At 30.2% G+C, this 24,076-nt stretch overlaps 2 protein-coding genes across 2 annotated transcripts; both read right to left on the reverse strand.

Moving 5' to 3' along the window:
• Positions 1–90: 90 nt before the first annotated feature.
• LOC106681392 (tektin-B1) lies at positions 91–10,329 on the reverse strand. The gene is made up of 8 exons (XM_014421677.3): positions 10,188–10,329; positions 7,862–7,919; positions 7,644–7,788; positions 6,922–7,138; positions 6,225–6,439; positions 4,639–4,861; positions 2,608–2,831; positions 91–1,240 (listed from the first exon to the last, which is right to left on the reverse strand). Exons 1-8 carry the CDS (start codon positions 10,188–10,190, stop codon positions 1,042–1,044), a joined length of 1,284 nt encoding a protein of 427 aa, XP_014277163.1. The 5' UTR covers positions 10,191–10,329; the 3' UTR covers positions 91–1,041.
• On the reverse strand, positions 10,283–18,998 carry Art7 (arginine methyltransferase 7). The gene is made up of 13 exons (XM_014421676.3): positions 18,864–18,998; positions 18,603–18,772; positions 18,365–18,514; positions 18,057–18,278; positions 17,292–17,527; positions 17,061–17,214; positions 15,374–15,519; positions 14,937–15,150; positions 14,739–14,861; positions 14,101–14,328; positions 13,205–13,362; positions 12,776–12,883; positions 10,283–12,562 (listed from the first exon to the last, which is right to left on the reverse strand). Exons 1-13 carry the CDS (start codon positions 18,877–18,879, stop codon positions 12,418–12,420), a joined length of 2,070 nt encoding a protein of 689 aa, XP_014277162.1. The 5' UTR covers positions 18,880–18,998; the 3' UTR covers positions 10,283–12,417.
• Positions 18,999–24,076: the final 5,078 nt, after the last annotated feature.

The raw sequence follows: 24,076 nt of genomic DNA on the forward strand, positions 1-24,076 counted from the left end.
GATTATTTGAAAATATTTATTTATTTATAATTTCCCCCAAAAAAACGACAGGACTTTTTGAATGACCTGGTATTTCTTGAAGAGTTAGTTAAGAATGTCAGGGACGCAGGATTATGAATGTGTACTTAATTATTATCTCTGCATGCATGTAATTTTATTAAAATAAAGAAATTTTAAAGCCCCCGATTAGCTAACTAGAGGTTGTAAGAATTCCAGACGGACAAGCTGATATACTAAGCCTAGACAATAATTTGTAAAATAAATAAAATAAAATAAATTAAATAAAAAATTATTGGGAAAAAAAATTATCTTCTGTGTTCTTCTGAACTGTTGAAAGTCTGCTGTCTTCTGGACTGAACTATTGAAACAAAGGACTTAAAAAAGGCCATGCAACCAGACAGGGGTTTCATTCTTGGGAGGTCTGGGAGTCTATTTAATTAATACCTTAAATTCCTTACTTTTAGGAGACACATGAAAGTATTTGTTTCCATCCAGACAAAGCCCACTAATGTTGTGTTATGATAAAATTAATGTGCTTAACCGAAATATAGAGAGAATTGGTTCAGTATAGAAAGAAATGACTGCTTTATTCCCATCGCTATCCCACCCACTTTATTATTTGCTACCCTAATGATAAAATATGCTTTATAATTTGAACAATGTAGTTGGTCAAAAGCAATGAAATTTCTCATTTTTCTCTTCCAAATTATTAGGAATGATTATTTTTATTCATTTCCTTTCCTCCTCCCTCCCCTCAATTACATTACACTATTGAAACATGGAATCAACAAAGTCAGGATGGGAATGTAAGATTGAAGAAGACTTAGTAACTCAAGAAACTGTTCTACACTTAACCTGAAATCATTGAATGCCATGATTCTCTGAACCAATAATAACATGAATTAAATTGTGAAATTTTCACTGTGCAAACAGTTTTTTTTTTCTTTCAATACATTTATATTATAAAGTTAAAGCTACAATTTTGTGCTGTTTGGTGCATTTATATTTATTTTTTGCATTTGACCTTCGCTATCTAGTTTATTATTCAGGAGGGATTTCATCCTTCATTTTTGTTAACTCAATGTTTCTGTCCATTTGTGTGTTAGGACCTGCCCTGTCCCCAGTCTTGAGGCGAGCTCTCAAGTCAAGGCAACGAAGATCTGTGTTCAGTGCATGATTCTTGTTATGCAGCTCTCGATCGATGACCACTAACTGCTCTTCCAGTGCATTGAATGTTGCCCTTTAAAAATGTTCAATAATTAAAAATTAAAATAAATCAGCATAATTTTCTGATATATAATCTGTCTTATTCTTATTACATCATAAGGATTTTAATGAATTGAAATTACGTAAGATAAGATCAGCCTGTAAGTATCATGGAAAATATAAAAATGTTAATGTTGATTTTAAATTATTATCTTTTAAATAGATGATTGATCATATGTAAATTAGATAGAGATGATCAGGACTGTAGTCAAGAAAAGTAACAATAGCTTTTAACTATTTATCTATAGTTATATTTATATATCTATCTATTAAATTTAAGTAAAACTTATTTATTATTTGTACCAACGTTGTGGTCTTAATTACAGACCTTTATCAGGATTGTGGAAAAAACAAGTTAACCATTATGTAATAGGATATCAAAACAAAAAATAGGAGATAAATAGTTTAAGAAAAAAATCAGAAGATAACAAATAATAATATAAGAAGAAAACAAATGGGAATATAATAAGATAACATGAAGTATGAAAATTATTATGATACAGTAAAATTGAAACATAAAATTATTTTGCTTTGTAATTAGTGTATATTTTATTCCTGGATATTCATACTAATTATAGATCATAATAATTTAATACAAGGAAGATGGTCCAGGAAAAAAGTCTCATATAGTCATAAAAATATTTAATATGAGCCAACGTTTCACCCCACATTGCAGAACTTAAAACATAAAATTAAATAAGAATAAAAAAAAAAAAGAATTTAGACAATTAATGAAAATGGAAATAATAACTGATAAAAAATATAAATAAAAATACAGTACACACTAAAAGAAGGAAAAAGAGAATAAGAGTAAAATCAAGAATAAAGGAAGATCATGAACAAGATAGGAAACCTACCTTACAGATTAAAGGCAATCATGAAAATGAAAGGAAGTAGTGGGGGTTTAAGAGAATTATAGGAGAGGGGTTGACATTAAGTAATATGTTACATTTGAAAATAATGTTAAAGTAAAGAGTATATAAATATATAAAATAAATAAATGTAGGTAAACATTAAACAATAATATGCATAATTGGAGAGGGGAGAAATCATTTTAAAAAAATTACGTATAAATATATATATGTTAAATATTTTGATGATTTAATTTTACCATATCATAATGTGGCCCTGATGAAGGTTGCAATTTAGGTCAAAACTCTGGTACAAATAATGAATAAGTTTTACTTATGAGACAAAGATTTTACTTATAATTTCTGTTCTTTATTTTCTGACTACAGCCTCCAGGATTTTATTTGTTTATATATTTTTAAGAATGGCGTTTGATATCGAAGGTGGTGTATAGTAAACTATTAAAATGATTAAAACTTCAAAATGACTTACTTTACTCGGTTCATCATATTCTTGAGGTTTGCTCTTGTGGCCCTCAATTGTGTAACCTCATTTTCAAGGCCAAAAGCTGCTTCATCTCTGCAACACTCAGCGCCACCCTTATGAAGTCTATTTTCAAGTCGAGATTCAGCTAATTTCAAGGCATTTGTTTTGTTAAGATGTGCCTTTTCTACTGCATCTATTTCTTTATGTAATTTTTCCATGTCTTGTACCATCTAAAATTTTATTTTCATTAGACAAAATATGGGTGAAGTAAATCCTCAATCAGCAGGAATTGCTGTAATCAGAATTAACCTTAAGGATAAAAGTGAAATACAGTTCTCAGTTCAAAATTATTTCAAATACAAATTATACTTATCACGATGTATAATTCCAAACCTCTAAACTATATAGTTAGATAGACAGTTTTGGAGTTAACATTCTGTTTTTTATTTTGAAAGAAAAGTATTTCAAATAGTAAATACTCTAAGTATTTTGTTAAAAAAGTATTTGAAATAAACAATTCTCTTCAAAATATGGAATGATAATATACAAAATAATATTAAATTATTTTTGGCGAAGGATGTAGACTCTTCATACTCAGACTTTAAGTCAAATTGAAACAAGTTATTATTTTGTTACATCAAAACGTTAAAGGAAGGAATAGTAGAAACTGAAAAGTATATGAGTTTTGGAGAGATATAGTTTTTAAAATGAAAATTTTGTTTCATATAAGCTTTGAGGACAAAAATCCTACAATACAAAAAAATTAACAACTTGTTTAATAGATGATCATGACACAGACCAATGAATGAAAATATGTTTTTTGGAATCAAGATAGTCAATTATAATACAGAGATATTGGAAACTGGGTACCTAAAATTGGAGCTAATTACAAAGTTAGTTACCTAATTCTTGTGAGAAAGTAATAAAATGATGGGGAAAAAATATATATATTTAAATAAATATATTTATTTAAATGCAAATTTTAATATATTATTTGATTTACATTATTTAAAATACAAGATGTGATATACAAAATATTATTTTGTATTTTACTCCTCGAATATCTTCTATGCTATCTCCAATACTGTAGGAGCCAAGTATAACAAGGCTACTTTAGTGGCTTATGCCGACAATATACAGTAGTTCAATGAATGCAGAGACAGCTCTACGGCAGGCGGAGAAACCAAGAAACTGGAAGGGCTGAATATTACAGTTAATCCCAAGAAGACTGACTGTATTATTTTCTCCTTCCAGAAGAACAAGCGTCCTTTCCCCAAAGTCTATAGAGTAGCAGGGTATGAGAATAGAACAGCAGACAACATATCTGATATATAGTATATCTGGGTGTTATCCTTGACAGAAATCTGACACTAGAACAGATACCACTGCAAGTCTCTTAGGTGTAATCACGTGCTAATTTCTCTTAATCTTTTTCTCTGCCTCAAATTAATGATTTGAGTACACAAGAGTGTACTCAGACCAACCCTACTCTATGCAGCACCTATACTGACCAGCATAGCACCTGCAATGGCCAAGGGCTCCGACAGTTTCAGAGAGGTATACTCAGAAGCACAGGGAGACATACTTCATTTCAAAGAGCAAAGATGGGACTCGTACATATGACACTCGAATACCACCTGTGACAGAATTTAAATCGAGAAAAAATAAAATGTTTTGACAGCATCTAGTACTGTTGGGTTCGCATTTTGAAACAAGACACTGACACCGACAGGCAAACACACACACACACACACACACAGACTCAGACTCGACTGTGGACTACTAACTTACTGACAATAGACACTACGAAATCTGATAAGCTCTATCATCAGATAGCATCCTCAATCCATATTCCAATTTCCAGGCGTATCCCTTTCCTCATTCCCCTCTTAAAATGTATTTGAAATGCATTACAAGAGATAATTATAGTTACCAACACACTATAATTCAAATCCTTTAGATCCATGGGACTTAAAGAAAAAAAAAAGCTGAATATATTATGTTATTTAGAACATTATAAATTAATTTACTTCATACATTTAGTCTTTGCCAGTCTAATTCATTCTTGATTCTTTGAGTTTCATAAATTCTTTTTCTTAAAGCAAAGTTTGTAGCATCGTTTTGAGCTTCAAGGTCCATCCGTGCCCTCTCTCGAGGTATATACATCGATTCTCGTAACTTGAAGGAACTTTTCAACTCAGTTTCTGCTTTAAGATTTAGGTAGGTGCAATGCTCTAACCATGCTTCATATGAGAGCATTCTGTGAGAAAAATATTTATTAGAATCTAATATTCATATTTTATTTTATTTTTTACAGATTTAACTAATGTATTTAAAATGTATACTGTTTTGATTTTATTGTTCAATCAGAGGACAATTAAAGGTTTAATAATAGTGAAGTGATATAAGCATTAATATGAATATATCTAAGTATATTAGTATAAGTATAAAAGATATAGCCTACTCTTAGTGTAAATATTAATTCAACTGAATTATGAACAATGAAAAAATATTTAGAAAGAAATATAGATATCATTATGAATAGGTGGATGTAGGTACAATTAGTTTGTATTCTGAAGATGAGGAACACAGGCCAAGATGTCTAGTAGGAAAGTAAACATAAATAAAATAAATTTATAAATTAAGAATTTTTATTGTCAACATGTTATGTAATTTTCATGCTATAGTTTATAGCATATGTTTGTCTTTGTTATCATTATTCCGGGATTGATGCCAGGCTTCCTTAATTGTCTTTTCATGAATTCTGTTGAATTTCAAGTGAGGAACAAAAAAATAACCAATTCACAGAAACCACTTTATTATAAAATCATAGATTACGATCGTAATCTGAATATATTGTGTTTTTCAATTATTATCTCCAATTTTTTGTCAGTTCTATGTCTATGGGTTGGATCTTTCTTGCACAACTACAGTCTTTTAACCACCATTAATTTTGGTTTAACATTAATCCTGCCTTTTAGGCATTATCTTGCATCAAGGCAATGCCAGACACTTGGTTGGGAAATCCCTTCTCATTATCACCAGATTTAAACTCATCAAATTCCCACCTTTTTCGGTTACTAGACCATTTTGTACGAGGGAAGAATTATAAAACCCACAATGAGGTGGAGTCAGCAGATAGGTAAGATATCTTCAGTAAAAAAAAAATTGATTTTTTTTGGCATCTGGGATTGAGAGGAGCCCTCAAAGTTAGTAAAAGGTAGTTGAAAACCACAGAGAATACTTTGTGTATTAAATGTATTTTGTAATGTAAATACACAGATCATAAAATTTAGACATCATTTTTTTACAATTTAATTATTTATACCAAAAACAAGCATGAAATTTTATATGATAAAAAATACATGCTACACTTTATGTCAAATTTTTTAAATAATATCTTTTTGACTGGAATGATGGTGGCTGTATCGATGTAGAACAATTGATACAGAGTTAATTAATCAACCAATCTTTAGATACCACATGATAAGCTAGTACCAACCATTAATTAATTAGTACTAAGTCAATTAAAATAAATAAGTAAAAATTAGAAAATTGAGTTGTCTGGTTTTGAAATCCTACACCTCATATACACTTAAAATTGTAAAGCATGACCATCATACTCATTAGGTATTCTGAGGGCATCTGGTTTGTAACTAATGTTCCCACAATTTTTATCGATTCCCAAAAGGTAAGTGTCCATCTCTAAAGATTCTATTTTATCCTCTAAATCCTGAGAAAGCTGAGATTTGAGCTCTTCTAGCCTGTTCGTCTGTTCCCATGCAGCCATGCAGCGCTGCTTCAGCATTACTTTTAGTGATTCTAGCATTGATAGTTCCTGAAGAAAAAAAAAACATTTACTACAATTGCAATCACTGAACTGAAGTAGTGATTTGTTTATTGCATGATTAAACAATCTACTTTCCAATATTTTTATTTTTATCTGATGATTGTAAAATACTAAAATTATATCTATAGGGGGCGGTAAAAGTAGTATTAGTAAGAAAATGATCTAGATTTATTATTACTTTCTGGACACTTTCTAATAAGATAAGTACTTTCTGACCTTATTAAATTCCTCACAGTGCTGATTAATGAAATTTTTTGTCATGAGAATGAAATTTTTTTTTAAAGTAAAACAAAAAATAAAAATAAAAATTCCTAAATATTCGTATCATAGTTTCTGTTCATTATTTACTAAATAGCCTAAGTTTTTTATTTTGAACATAATTTATAAATCCAAATTAATTTACCCTATTTTTAATCAATAATAATAAAAATACTTTATCTAAATATTTAGAAAATCATGTCTATGCTTACGTGTTTAATTTCAATCTCTGCATCATCTGTGCATAAGTCAGCACCACCCCTTTGGTCTCTTTGTGTTAAACATTCATTTGTGACCGTAAAACTGAGCCCAAGGAATTCAATTTCGGTCTCCGTGAGGTCCTTCTCTTTGGTCATGAGGGCCACTTCTCTGTCTATGGCGCTTATTTTATTCTTGAATATTTCTGCCCATTTACTTATTTCAACAACTCTGGAAAAAAAAAAAAGGAAGGAAATGCAGTGATTAGATTTGAAGCAAAGTTTAGAATAAATAATAGAAACATTAAAAAAAAGTATATAAAACTTAACAAGAGATTCTGAATTGATGCTTCAGAATGCAGAAAAAATCATTGATACTAAATTAAACTTATACAACTTTAATTGCGGAAAAAATAAAGATATAAGATAAAATTAAATATTAGATAAAAAAAATAAAATAAAGATATAATAAAGAAAAAAGGCGAAGGTGGAAAAAATAAGAAGATAATACTGCATTTAAAGTTCAGAATTTTGAACGAAAACTTGAATGTTAAAGCATAAGCAATGTCCATAGTTCTTATTTTGACTTATGATGGTAGTAAAACAAAAATAGACTAAAGAGTATTTCAAAAATGATTTGCCACTCAGAGGAAAAAATCATAAAGAATGTCTATGTGAGAGAATTTTATTATTATGTAAATTGTTTTTAATTTTGAAGAAAACAAATCTCATCAAACCTGTCTTGTAGCCGGTTATTATTGATATATGTATCCCAACGAGTCGTACAATCTGTATCATTTCTCATTTCTTTTGAAGCATTTTTCAAATCAGAAGCATCTTTTCTCCTTGTGTCACATGTCTGTCGAAGCTCCCAAACTTTACCTGTTGTAACAAAAACCTGTTTTACTTTCTGATAATAATAGCTTTATCTGATTAGTAACAAAAAAATTATTACCGTGCCAATCAGGAAGAGCAACTCTCGTCAATGGTTTTTCCAAAGTTATGATAGACTGCTGCAGTATATAAAAACAATAATTAAAAAAAAAATGAAATTATTATTATATTTTTCTACATTACTTGGTCAGTTATAGTTCAGAAAGATTTAAGTTTGATTAAAACAGATCTTTCACTCAGTAATCCATTTAATGCAATTTTAATTAAAAGTATTAGTTAAAATGCAAATATAGATTTCCAGCCTGTAAATAAAAGACTTTGTAAGCTGAGAATGGAAGGTGAATTTGGCAACATAAGTCTGATAAGTGTGCATGCCCCACCAATAGACAATGAAGAGGAGGAGCATTCAAAGAGATGTTAGAAAGGGTATATGATAGATGCCTCTCTTAAGATATGAAAATTATTTTAGGTAAATTCAACTTACATATTGGCAAAGAAGCATGACTCGGGCCCATCATTCGGAGGCATAGTCTGTCCAACTGGACCAATGACCATGGAAGACTAATTTTATTTGCTAGCTTATGGCTCTCCATCCTGTCATAAACTGAGCTGAGATAGATAGTGGCGGGACAGTACTTAATTAAAGATATGGCAACTGTTAGAAGGTCGCTTAACTCTATAAGGGGGGTCATTGGAAAGCTTGAAATTGAAGCAAGCAGAGTAGGATGGTTTGACAAGAGAATCAAAATGGTTTCCAATAGTAAGTAACAAGCTCTACCCCAAAGACATTAAAAATGTCAAACAGCTTTGAAGTAATCGGCTTCTAGTCACCTTGGATCAACAATAACTAGAAAGCTGAATGAAGAAGAAGTAAAGAAAATCATAATGCTAGGGAACAGGGCATATTTTGGCATGTCTAAGGCTCTGAAGAGTAGGCTGGTCAGTAATGCCACAAAGTCCAGGATGTACAAATGCTAATTAACCTGTGGTAATCTCATTGCAAAATATATATATTTTTCTACTGTATAATTTTACAATCCATCATTTATTTTTTGTATCTTATATATATTTATCTGATACTTCCTCCATTTAATTATAATTAATGCTTTTATTGTATACATTTATAACACAATGGTTATTTTCTAAAATAAAAATACTTGGGGCACAATGGTTATTTTCTAAAATAAAAATACTTTTTAAAAATCAGAGCAAAATGGCTTCAGAAGACTTAATTGTAAGTTTTTCAGCAGAAGACAACTGGTGAAATTAATGGAAGAATTATATTGATAAAGAAATCTATATGAGAAGATTCCAACCACGTCACCATTTGCTAATTGTTGCCAACTCAACACCTACCTTTATTTTAATTAACAATTTAGACCATTCGGGAATTTTTTGTCTTCTGCTCTTTACAGATACTCCAACTAAAAACTTTTCAGAGTAACTATAAAATGAAATAAAGTAAAAATGATAGTTTTAGTCCAGGTATATGTTTAATTAAGATCATCCTCAAAGATCGATATCAAATGGTAAATTTTCAAGTGATTATTTTTAAGGACTAATATCCCTCAGAAATACACTCTCACAGACTGGAAACATCATTTATAAGCTATATCGATTCTTAAAAAGAAAAAAGGTTGTAATCTTCTGAAGATATCAGAAAACAAGTAAGATTTTGAGGCAGTGTGGAAAAAACATTAGCTTCCTTTCTTTTATTGTTTTCCCAAAAAAATCAAATTGAAAAGGCACTTGCTGTATGTATTGCTACTAAAATAACAAAAAAATCAGTAGGCCCAAATCTGTTCAGTAAATGTTAATCCAAATCATAATTCATTATTATAAAATATATTGAACAGTTAATGTAAATAAAACAAATTTTTCAAGCGATTAATTAATTTTTTGACATATATTTTCCTGAAAGTACATTAATACTTTACGAATCATAAAACAGCTCCAGATTTTTTAAGGTTATATCTTACACGTTCTAACATCCCACTCGCTCAGATTGGGAAAATTGGACACTGAGCGGGATGGGGAAAGAGTACACTACCTGGAATACTGATGACAAACAGCTTTTAATACATAGATGACTGTTTACGATAAAGCATGAAAAACTATGGGATATTTTTGAAGCAAAAAATTTTATTATTTTAAAAATTATAAGCAGAGATAACAATGGCAGATGTTTCCAAAGCAATGTATAAAGTTCTCTTAACTGCAGCATATATTTATATATAATTTATTTATTTATTATTATCTATATAATTTCAACTGAATAGACTTGAATTAATATATTGTTCACATGGTTCAGAATTCATAGCAAATTATCATACAAGGCTAAATTGTATTCAACATACTAAAGAATAATGTATAAAAATTTTACTTACCATGTTTAATTTTAAAATCTAATGTGAAGGGAAGCCTTAGAAGAAAGTAAAATGGCTTAACTAATAGGGTTAACTTTGAAATCAAAACAACTAAATTAACCTTCAGCTTTTATTGATTACAATGAAAAGCCGTAATAATTTAACTAAAAGAAAAACAGTGATTATGGCAACAAAACATACTGCTTCATATGCAGTTTCATAGGTGACTATAGCAACCTAAATACATTTTCAAACAATATTGATCAAACAATATTAAACATAACAAATCAATAATTTTTCAATTACATAGGAATGGTTAAAAATTGAATATATAAGAAAAATAAATAACACATATTACAAAATACTGCAATGGTGCAGGTCTGAAAATGATAGCTTCTTCAGTTACTAATGTAAAATTAAAAAAACAATTTTTAATACAAATTTTAATATTGCAATAGATAATTTGAGCCTTAAAAAGCCAAAATCTTACAAGAGAAAAAACAACAGCCTTTTATGCAATGTTCAGCACTTGAGTGTATATAACAAGAATAGTTCGATATTGCTGAATTATTAAGATATAATTTTTAATTTTTAGGAATTTCAATAACTACAATCTATCAACAGAATAAGTCTAGATTTATGAGAGCCTAACAGAAGTGTTTTTACACACAACATTTATTATGAGCAGTACAAGTTTGTCTATAATCAGTAGCCTTGCAATCAATCTAAAGAATCTGAAGTTAGTAATCCACTTGAAGTAGTCTGGATCAACAGTTTCAGGATATTTTGGGCAAAGCTGGTGGAAAGGAAAATATAAAATAACCTACCTCACAGCTAACAGTTCTTTTAGGCATTATTTACCTAATTTTTAATATTAAATTTGATATAATAAAAAAAAAGAACAAATCACAAAATACATTGAGATTATAGGCACTTTATGTCATTAATAAAATATATATAAAGGAGATTGTGGTTAATGTGATATAAGAATAATTTAAATCAATGTTTAATATTTTGTCAAATTTCAAGAGAGTAAACCAGTTAAGATTCTGATGGATAAACATTGATGACCCGCTATCATCATTATCAATGATGATTGTTAAATTAAGAACATAACATTAATAATTAAAAGACTTACATGAAATTTATTTTCCAATACAGTTCATGGGATCAAATAACATAAATTAAATTAAATACAGAGCTTTAATTTCTTATCTAGGAAACAGAATCAAAATTTGTACATAGTTGACTATAAGCAGTTTAAAGTGTCCAGAATGGGATCTGAAATGCTAAACATTTCTTAAGCTAAAGAGCAATATCACAATAAAGATATGGACATCATTCATCCACTGACAGATAAAATAAATTGAAATGACTTTCTCATTTGAATAATGTTTAGATTTGGAAAATATACTACATCTTGAAAACATTGTGTTGTGGGATCAAATGATCTAAAGGCCAAAACCATTTCATTTATTTTAAAATTTAAAGATCATTGAGATAGATCTGACAGGCATGGCCATACAGACAAGTCTATCTTTTTGCAACTGAATAGAAATTGTGTATGAAGTTAAATCTGCTGGAACAGTATTGATAGGGGCACAAAGATTATTTTCCAATTTGTCACAGTTAGATAACTTGGTCCCACCAAGCCTCAAGTATTCATAGGAAATTGCTATAGCTAAAATAAGATTTAAAAATTTAACACAAATGAATAACTTGGAAGTGTTTTTTCCTTAACAGACAACATTTAATAGAACATAATTGTCACACGCTAATAACAATAAAAGTAACTTTATTTTTTTAAATATTATAATTGCAATTATACAGAAAGTAATTACATTAGTATCAACTAAAGTCAGTAAACAACTGACTACAATTGACATTAATGAAACAAAATTATTTATGTTTGTACCAAACTTCAAAGTAATTTGAGGTATTAACTAATTATTAATAGTTCCTTTGGATATAAAAGTATAAAGTTTAAAAATATAAAAAAATTTAGAAATAGTGCTAATAGTTAGTATTTTTGAGATTCTAACAAAACCACGAACTATTATGAAAATATTAAACACCACAACAACAGACCAAATTAGTGTTGAGCAAAACTAAAAGGCTTCAAATATAGTCATATTTACAAATGAGAAAATTGGTAACCATAATTTACATCATATTATTAAAAAACAGAAAGAAATGAGCAGGATTTTAACTCGATTAGTCAGTCGTATTCAGTCTGAGGAATGGGCAATTGTCAGGTATACGGCTTGGGTTGAAATCTAAATTCAATATTGCCCTCGGAGGGTGCTAGTTCAAATGAAAATTCCATAGTTTGACCTTCTTCGACATCTAAAGGCGTTCTAAATAAATAAACTCCTTGACGAGCTGTGCGATCCCATCTGTAATTGAATCACTTATTAATATACATCCATGAAAATAATATAACTAATCAACAATATAGCAAATTTATTAAATATTTTTTAACATCCTTCAAAATCTAGCAAGTAATTTTTTCTTAAGGGGTCCTCGTATTATTGCTAAATTTTAATTAGGAAAATTAAATGCTAATAATTTCGGAGATGAACATCAATAAATAAGAAAAACTTAACTACCTAACAGTTTTTCCCGGAACGATGTACTCCTTAGGTCCAGCACCACTCAGAACAACATGTGAACCAAAATAATCCACCCAAATTGCTAGACCATGACATTCTCCAGACCTGAAACAAAAATGCTTTATAGAGACATAATATAAAACCATGGCACCTGAATTTGATATAGTGAGGTGAAATTTAGTTTTCAGTTGTTATAATGGAATGGAAATCAAATTTAATTAAATAAGAGAAAAACTACTTAACCTCACTTATAGACAGAGATATATTTTTTTGAGAACCATTCTGTCCAAAAAATAGCCAATATAAACAATTTTCACTTTCTTTATTACTGACTAAAAGTAGGAATAACTAAACCAAAATTAAGTAAGAAGATGAGGATTAGAGAATATATTAATAAAACTTTTATTGGTAGTAGACTTTAAGTACCTCTTAATATTGAAAGACCCATCTGAACACAATTTCTTATCAATATTTCCTACTTTAGGCATAAGCTCATATATCACAGCCGGGCCAGACAGGGCGATCCCAGGATATTCCCAAAGAGGCTGAGTTTCAACATCACTTTCTGACTTTTCGCTTGAACCCTGAAAAAACAAACATGAAGGATTATATGATAAACAATACCCATTATACAATAAAAAATCTTGATTTTATGGATCTGTTATAATATTTATCTACACTCGCAAAAAATGTTTTTGTCACAAAATCATCATTTTTAAAATTTAAACATTTGCAGGAGATATACAGAGTATTCTTCAGAAATCTCCAACATTGATGAGGACCTGCGTAAATGATAATGTTAATCATAATAAATAATAATAGAGGTAATATGTTTTAAAAAAATAATCGAACAGTATGAACAATGAGGTTTGAATATTAATTACAACAAAGCAAAATATGATGGAAGATCAAGCAATGAGCAGGGAGGAGTGGATGAGTCGACTAAGAGAGAAATTTCAATTTATGAAGAAAATACCCTTGTAAATCAATAAATTAAAAAAAAATAACAAACCAGGAATGTAAATATAAAATCAAATTTTTCCTATAGAAAATACAAGTTTATTTTATGAAAATGAAAAACAATATTATTATATTATAGTTCGCTAATCTGAAAGATATTTCTGAAATATTCCCCATTACTACGCTAGCTTTAGATTTTTCCATCTATCTAAAAATTTGTGGATGCCATGCAAAAAACTGTTCCTCTTTTGAGGCAAACCAGTCATTGAGCTATTTTATAAGATGTGAAACGCTGCTAAGCAGATCTGTTTCTACATCAATTCAAATAATAATTTATTTAATATATAATACGTTAATTTTACCTTAATTAAATGGTCAAAAGATGTCAGATCAAAACCTTCAACACTGCCAAGGGGAACTTTTATTTTATGTAAATCATTGAAGCTCATGGCTACCGTCACTATTCTAAGGCAATGAGGAAAGTACAAATCTGCATCTGGTGCCAAGCTTTCCCAAGCAAAAGCACATCTCATATTATCCCACGGATAAATAGATTTTCGGAAATATGGCTCACTCAAAACATAGTCAATCTGCAACAAAATTCAAATGATTAGTTTTATATTAAACAAATTGATATTACTAATAGCAACTTTATAAATCATTTTTGTTTTAACTTAATAAATAACGTTCTATAAAAGTGAAATAAATTATCATTAAAAAAAAAGAAAGAAAAGGAAATGGGTATTTTGCCAGCTCACAAACAAGATACTAATTTTTCGTGTAGCTAAAATAATGGGCTGATTTCTGTTGTGTTGCACATGTACCTCATGAGGTACCTTTAAGATAAGTTACTCCTACACCTTAAATTAGCCATTCCACTTGAACAAACAAACAGATTCATGAGTATACTTCTACAATGGAGACTTTATTGCTAATTAAGTTGTAAATAGTCTCAGTAAATTTTAAATATTATTAATTAAAAAAAAAAAGTTCAAATTACCTTTTCAGAAATAAGATCTCTGTTATATTCTGAAAGTACAACAATTTGGTCAGCTAACTGATTATGTTCTATGATTTTAGTCCATATTTTTAGAGCAGTTGGATTTTCTTCTATACAATACACCTGAAATGAGGAAGATATATCTAATATCAATAAAATTATAAACAAATGTAACATATTCTTTGTAAGTAGAAATACCTTTTTAGCCGACTGCTTTGCTATAGCCAAAGGTACTAAAGAAAAATCTCCTAAGAACAGACACACTCCTCCCTTTGGAGGCGACATCGATCTTAAAACTTTCCACCTTTCAGCTGAATTCATTTCGGAAATTCGAGTCCTTGATGTAATCACATGTGCCCCACAAGTGCAAATGGGAGCTTTAACGTTTCCCTTATGTTCCTTCCCTTCAAAACTAAAATAGTTGATAAAAACATGATATAAAAATTTACAAATTTCTAATTTATTTTGTGTCTGACAGACTTCTTTAGGCCACAAGACAAGATATCATCATTAAAAGTTATTAGTAAAAAAATTAATTATTTTTAAAACAATATTTCATTCAATATAAAGAGTGTAACAATTCGAATCAATAGAAAGTATTTTCCATCTTGCTTAGATATAAAAGTGAAACTTACACATCAGAATAAATATTGAACCATAAGGAAAATTCATCATGAGTGGACAAGAGCGCAAACTTTTGACCTTCTTTAACATGAAATCTCTTTGGTAAATGGTAAACAGCCTGCATCCAGTGGTCTCTCCAAGGAGCAGATGGTTCATACTAGAATAATTTAATTTTAAAATTTTGTAAACATAATTAAAATATAATTCACATTCATATATAACAATATTATATGCCCAAGTGGATGTTGATATCAAAAGTATCAGTTATTTAGATCTTGATTATTTACATTAATTCCAAGTAAATATGTAGCTACATTAACAAATGTATTTGTTTTCTAAAGGTTGTTTAAGCTGATAGGCTATGCAATGATCAGTCATGACTAACCATGCTTTAATAGTGGCTATATAAGGCTTCAAGAACTAAACTCTCCAGCAGTGGTTTTCAGATAAACCATTTAGAAGCTTTTAATAATAAATGTTAATTCTTAAATTTCAATTACTAGTTACAAAGTATTACATATCAGTAAGCAGTGACAGTGAAGTGAAGACACTTGATACACTCTTGCACTAACAACTTAAAATTAAAGACTTATTAATCTATCCCTTCATACAGCCAATCGATGGCTTGACAGCCTTAAACTCAATTTTCACAAATGTTGGATAGACCACTCTGGTTCTCAATCTATCATATAATAAAGAAAACAATGATTGGAGAAGTTTGTGGGGGGAGGGGGGATGCGGTCAGCAAAGAACAACATAAATAAACAAAACCATATTTATTTATTTTATGCCGATGTTTCAGGTCTTTATCAGGGCTATAGAACAAAAGAGATAACAACATTTAGAAAAACATAAAATTGAAAAGGAATAGTATACAAACAAATTTGGAATTATACAAAATATTGAATTGAATCATAAATGATAAAAAATTGATAACTGATAATTGAATCATTTACGTAAACAATTTTTGATCATTTATGATTCAATTCAATATTTTGTATAATTCCAAATTTGTTTGTATACTATTCCTTTTCAATTTTATGTTTCTCTAAATGTTGTTGTTATCTCTTTTGATCTATAGCTCTGATGAAGACCTGAAACTCAGGTCGAAACGTCGGGATAAAATAAATAAATATGGTTTTGTTTATTTATGTTGTTCTTTGCTGCCCACACCCCCTGACAAACTTCTCCAATCATTAATCTATGGTCAACTATCTACACCTCATAATAAAGAAAACAATATACATAAGGAAGACATACATGTATATTTTTTTTCGAATCTAAGGGAATTAATGAAAAAAAAAATATATGAAATAATCGTTCAGTAATATATAAAGCAGAAGTGTATACTAAAAATTTGTGAAACTCCTACCAACAAGGATAGCAAACCACATAAATCAAGGGTATAATGGGGATACATTTATCTCTTGAGCAAGTGCAGCAAGGAGTCATAAACACTGATGAATTCAAGCGATAACAATATCAATAATAATTGATAATGTTAATGCATAAGAAAACAGAGTTGGGGATATACTGGTCCCTCAGAAAAAGCATACAGTGCAGTGGCCGTTTTTGAATTGTTATTAAGTTCATGACAGTACTCACAATAAATATAAGTACTGAAATTACAACTGATAATAGTAATACCAACACCCATGTTAGCACACAATATGCTTAGATGTGGAAATGAAAACATACCCAAGATGGTGCACAAGTAATTAAAGTGTCTTCTGCATCCATTTCTAATTCCCACCACATCAAAACAACTTGCGGTTGACCATCGGCAATAGCTGTTACTTCACTAAGGTTGTCATCATCATAGGCTAGTAACATTTCACCTCCAAAATCAAAGCTGCATTTAAAAATATTTAAACTTTAATATCTATTTTTATTATATTTTACAAATCAAAGGAAAAACACGTTACTTACGTAAAGATATTCAATGGTTCGGTTAACATCTTGAACCCATCTGTCGGCAACTGACTCAATTGGATATCATGTACACCATTTGTTCCTGGGCAATTCACAATATCTTTAGGTATTAATATTTCACCCTCATCAGGAAGAGGATATGAAGAATTAAATTTGTTGCATGAAGATAAAAAATCACTCTCAACAACAGCTGCATAGACTTTACCCTTTTCAGGTATAACTGTAGCATTGGGCTAAACAAAAAACATTAAAAAATAGTTGAAGATGTAATAGACATTTTTCACATTTTGATAGTAAGAGAACAACCTTCCTTCCAATTAATTGACAAAAGAAAAATTAATTAATTTACAATTAATTAAAATTAAAACAGATTAAGTTAAATTATATAATACAACCAAAATGAAAGCGGCACAACTCTAAATTTCATTTAATTGGATCTCTGTTAGCCCAATAGGTATCTTAAATTTTAGGCTGAAACTAGATATAGGTCCAGATGACATATAGCAGTAAAGCAGAAGTTTGCTCAAAAAACTTGTGAGCTTTTGCTTTAACTACAATACAGTGTCCAAGACATGTCTTGTCAGTCTGTATGAGATTGATCAATTCTTAATATATATTCTCATTTATATCAAATATTCATAAATGAATTATACATATGAACGAATCTCAAAAGAGAAACGGTAGATAATAGCATGCAAGTTGAAATTTGGTAAACAGAATTAAATTAATTTTAAATGTGATTACAGATAAAGTTAAAATTACCTCAAGTAAATAGGTCTTGGCATGGTTAAACGTCTCTACAGCACCTTCCCCAATTAACTCAGTATCAAATACCTCAGTGACTAGAATATTTGCCCTAAATTCCATGTCTTTGTCTGGTCCAACTTCTAGCTCTGTTGATCTTTTAGCAACAACTTTTATTTTATCTGACAAATTATTATCTTCTATAACCTTCCTAGCAATAGCTGCTATAGGAGGAAACGCCTTTAAAAAATGGAAAAGAACATCTATGAAAGATCATAAATATAAAAAAAAATACATACATAAAAATTAATAGAAATATAACTTACTTCACAAGCAACAATACTGTCAGCATTACATTTAGCAGCCATCATTGATAATAGACCAGTTCCTGTTCCTATATCGAGAACATTAGCTTTTAGCCCCTGTGCATGTTTCTTATCAATAATACTTTTTAGAGCTTTATAATACTTTTGATTCTGCAACAAATATGAAGATAAACTTAATTTTATGATCTTCAGTTGCAACTTCACAGTCGAAAGGCCAAATAAAGAAATGTTATATTACCCTATCTGTATCATGAAGCATGTCAGCATACATGGACCTAGCTATTTCTTGATGGTAGTCATAATTTTCATCTTCCATCTCCCAGATAGTTTTGCCAGTAAGTGGATTCATTTTTTGTACAAAAGTACTCATTTTATATCTTGAAATGTTTGAACTGTGATGTCTAAAAACTATAAACAAAGGCTTTGGGCGGGCCTAATGGAATGATTTAACAAATTCATTCTAATAAAATATTAATAGTTGTTTGTGATGTTGACTAACCTTTTAGGTAGCTCATGATTTTAAATATTAAAAATAAAATAAAAATATAAATAGAATAAAAACTAATTATATGAAAATAAGCAAATACACAGCGTGATGATAACCTATCAATAAACTCCCGGGCATGCTAAAGCAAAATGTCCGAATTGTGTTCAAATAAGATAGTTACCATGCAGTTTGAATTCTACGGTTCTTAAAATTTTGTTATTTATTTAGAAAGAATTTTAATACATAATTTCCCATCGTAACTCAATTTGGATAATATAGGTTTTAATTTAAATGAATTGTTAAATTATCAATATATAAAACACAATTGCCGCCTCCTCTAAATTGATTGATAATAATATATTAGGTGCCACTCATTCTCGCTTTACTTGATAACAACATTAACAAAATTCTCAGAATACTGGAAAATAACAACGAAAACAGAGATTTTCAACTGTCCAACAACTCCCCCCCTCTCCTCCCGCTCTTCTGTATTTCCATCCTGAGTTACTGTACTCCCAAGTATAACGGGTCCAGTTTAGATAAACATTTTTTTTGGAACTTATGGACCAAATTTCATTTCTCCAGCCATTAATAATGGTTGTTATACACCTTATGCCTCGATGTGAAGGGGCTCGGGAACGATTATATATATATATATATATATGTATGGGTATACATATATATTTATAAACCTTCTTTAAATCCTGAGGTTTTATGTTTCAAGATAAGTAGAATTGAAAAATAGTATAGAAATCTATCTGTTCCTCGTGCACCGTATGCTGTCTGTGGCTTTTCTTCGTAACTACAATGCTAAATTTTTTACTCCACAACGGTTCTCGGAACTCGTTTTGTCCACCTTTTTATAACAAAATGGGGATTGATTACATGTTTTCTACGGCCAACAGCCGGCCATTTATGAAGATACAGGAAAAATCCTTTGCTTTCTATAAAAAAAAAACATACAGTGCTTTGAACTTGGTTTTATTTTTAATAATGAAAATTTTTAGATGTAAAGTTTAAATTTTACAACATACTCCGGAAGAAGCAGAGATAGGAAATCTGATATCCAGTCAGGTGAGAACATCTTAAATCGAACAACCCAAATCTTCGGTTACACAGATGATTTAGATCTCATTGGAAGATCATGCTATAGAAGTGGTCTTGAGTCGTCTGCCAGAAAAATGGGTTCAGTTGTGAATTTAAAGAAAATCAAATACAGAGTCACTAAGCATGTGAAGCTTGTTGTTGAAGTCAGTTCAGTTAGGGCCTTGTAATTATTTCTTGGCTCACAATTAAACGAAAATAATGATACTTTGGCTAAAATAAGAACAAGTTTAATAGAGGAAACCAGTAATTTGGTTGAATGGTAAAAGTTTAAACAAAAATTCTAATAAATCTTGTTCATTCTGGTAACGCGACCTGGCAACACTGGTGTACCGCCGATTTCAAGGATTAAGGTGCTAAAGGTATCCACGCGCGCTAATGCCTTTTTGTCATGTTAAATGCTATTAGTATTGTTTAGACTTTAAAAGCATGTGATAATGTTGTTAGCGACAGAGTTTTGTGTAATTTCAAATGCTAATTGTTAACCCTGTTTCACACCTCATTTCATCCAGGTATCATTAAGTAATGCTATACATAATTAGAAATAACGAATGGAGTTGTGGATTTTACATTCATTCGTAAGGATAAAAATAATTTTTTCATACCGCCCTTTTAATTTTTTTTTCACATTCAAAATAGAAAACTTTCAATCTTATGGAACCTTTTGTTGATCTAAAGTTTAAGAAATGCTGAAACATTTATACTAAGTTTTAATAGTGATTTAAATCGAAGTTCAAAAGGATGATACAGATTTCTGAAGTTCTGTAATCAAAGATTAATGATTTAATTTTGCCTGTTAGTGTTTTCGTTACTTTTTAGGTTTCTTCAAAAACTGCTTTTACTTAAAATACGAACCCTATTCGTGTTCATAAATAAATTAAAATTAGAAATGAAGTGAAGTTTATAGTCCTCCATAAATTCGATTATTTTGAAATAAATACTACAACCCATTTTTGAAACATTTTTTAATATTTCATTCATTTAGGAACGGGAATAACTAATACACATTAACTCTGTCAAGAAAGAAATTTTGCAATATCATCATAATCTTTTTATCTCCTTTACCGCTTGGGCAATATTGTATGTTTTGAGCTGGATCAGATGTCTCGTTCTTGGACTAACTCTCTTCTCCTTCTCCAGTCCATATCCCGCTTTCTTAACACTCTCCTCCCAGGAAATGCTCGGTCTTCCTCTTGGCCTTCTTTCCTCCACTCGAGTCTCATACATCTTCCTGGCAGCAAACCCTAAGGAGGTGTTCGAACCACCTTAGCTTGTGCTCCTCAAGGATGCTCTCAACCGGTTTAATTCCGAGGCTAGTCCGTATGATGCTGTTCCTTATTGTATCTCGTCGCCTCCTTCCTCCCACCTTATATAAGTGGGTTATCACAAGATAACGCATCTCCATAGATTGGATCCGACTCTTGTGTTTCGAGGTGAGGGTCCACGTTTCGGAAGAGTAGGAAAGATTAGGGAGGAACGTCGATTTATAGATTTTAGTTTAGTTTTTTCGTCTCTTCCTTTTTACCCAGAAAACCCTTTCGAAGCCAACTAAATACTCTTCCAGCTGCACCGATTCTCTGAGAACCTTTCTCATCAATGTAGCAGCTTTCGTTGAGATGAGCACCTAGATATTTGAAATTATTGATTTGCTCTAGTCTTTATCTGTTCGCTGTAAAATCACACTCATTATTCTCCCGGGTTTCTTCTTCCATATCCTCATACATTAGGTCTTTTCCGGGTTAATTTTCATGTTTATCGGGGCCATTTCCTCTTGAAGTACAATGTGTTGTTTTAGAGGCCTTGGTCATTAAAAGCCATCAAGAAAAGGTCATCCGCGAAAGCTAACACAGAAACTCTTGTGGGTATTTTGCAATAACAAAAAAAAGTTTATAGAAAAATACGTTTTTCGGTTATTGGGAATGAATGATCACTTTTTATCTCATAAAAGGCAACAAGATCATTCCATCCGAACAGGCAACAGACAAGCAGGCTATGCGACAGACAGACCAGAGAAAAAAAAGAGAGCTCCGAAACGTTAAAAAAGAGTCCATGCTCAACATTCCCATTCCATTCAAACACCAGATAGATTTACTGAGACTGGGTGTGCTTCTGAACAATATCTCGACCCCCGAGATCCACTGGTATAGATGAATGCTGATATAAATGGTCCATCTGATATAAATGAATAAAGAAATTATGAACCCAGGTCCAGGAGTCCAGTGAGTACACCCACTTAACTATCCAACTTCTAATTACAATTTTTTTTTTCTTAGTTGGCATTTATAAATATAAAATAATAATAATTAAAGTCATTCAAGAGTGCATCATGGTTTCGTAATATATATATATAGGTTGGCAATATTTTTTTATATTTGAACTAATTTCATATTTTTAAACGTTAGATATTCTCACATATACTTTTAATTTCTTTTTTTTTGCTCTCAATTCTTTTTGGAAAATTATAGTACAAAAATTTACACTAAACCCTTAAAACCAGAGTGATCATTTTTGGGTTTAAACCCTCAATTATATCTACACGAGGTCAGTCCCTTCAATTTTCAGTGTTTTCAATTTATCTTATAACTTCACATAAATAAAATATGAAACAGATAATGAAAAATGGAACTATCTTTTAATAAGTAATGGAACTAGCTGCTATATATTTTCATTGATATAAAACTAATTCGATGGTTGTCAATTTTGCAAATTTATTTAGCAAGTTCGGAGATTGACAATCTATCCGAGTTGACAGAACTGGGCAAAAATTAGCTATAGTTATAACTAATAGCTAAAATTGTAATTGACACGATATTTATTTATCAATGGTTCAATAATTTATCAATTTATGAATAAGGGTCGTAACCAAGGCAATTTTAGCTGTTAGTTTCAGCCAAAGCTAATTTTTACCCAGCTCTACGGGTTGAATATCCTCGTCTTAAAATGAAAAGAGTTCTTAACGAGCAAAAGCTACATTCGGATTCATCTGTGCCAGGTTGTGCCAACGTTGCTAATTTTTTGTCTGGATATTTATATGATATGCGAGGAATGATCTCTGGAAATAATAAATTTTCATGGAAATCTTTAGATTCATTTAGGTTGAATTTTTTTCAACGGAAAACTGTTGACACCCTTCTACGCTGTGTCTCCGGTTAGTGACTTAGCTTAAATTACTATATATGGGAGGTATGTCATAACAATACATATTATACGATAATGATATACAAAGGCTAAACGAAAAAAAAAAAAAGGTGAGGTTTCAATAATTAGTTTACTGCCAATATTTTAATAACTTGGTATGTATTACTGTTCTCACATGGATCCATTAAGTTTTAATAAACGGTTTAAGGGATGATAAACTTAGTATCCATTCATTAACTAGAAGACAAAAGAATGGAAATCTTATCACAGGACTGTGTAAAAGCATGTTAAACTTCATTGGTCACCCTCCAATGCGATAAAAATAACGGTTGGAACAGTCACTTTCTCATTAGTCAACTTAGGACCAAAACATTTTTTGTGGATGGTTTTGGAAATGATATAAAAATTTGTCTTTGTCTTTTTTTGGGGTACATATTACTAATTTCAACTTCGTAACCAAAAGTTTTTCCAGGAAATGTAAAAGCAATAATAACAATTTTCGGGTTTTCTTCCATAGTATGAAAACCATACATTTTTTAAAATAAACATCAAAACTGAATTAAAAAAGAGCAACTTCTTTACATTTTTGTACTCAATATTTTTGTAGTTCTTGGCGAAGTTTATAAGCATCTGCTCTTAGTCTAATAGGGTCTAGTCAAATTAGGACTAGAAAACGTGTAACAGTGGAAAGTTTTGAAAATTTGTACATTTATGTTTTTTTTTTTTTTTTTACGGGAAGTAAACCAGTTTTTTTTTTTTTTTTGCTTTTGTAACTAGAAAACTATGTGTTATTCGAATAAATATTAAATTTTTTTATAGAAAAAATAGGTTCTATTCAAGGTATACAAGAATTTGTTTGATTTTTTTATTTTATTCTTATACCAGATCGGCCTGGTGGGCCTTACATGGTTGATATAACTTATATTATATATATTTTTTAACAGTTAATTATGAGGGGGTATAGTCATACAAATGACACCCCT

This window comes from Halyomorpha halys, unplaced genomic scaffold (assembly GCF_000696795.3).
Source record: "Halyomorpha halys isolate HHAL.00 unplaced genomic scaffold, Hhal_1.1 Scaffold332.1, whole genome shotgun sequence".
In the NCBI taxonomy this organism is placed as follows: domain Eukaryota; kingdom Metazoa; phylum Arthropoda; class Insecta; order Hemiptera; family Pentatomidae; genus Halyomorpha; species Halyomorpha halys.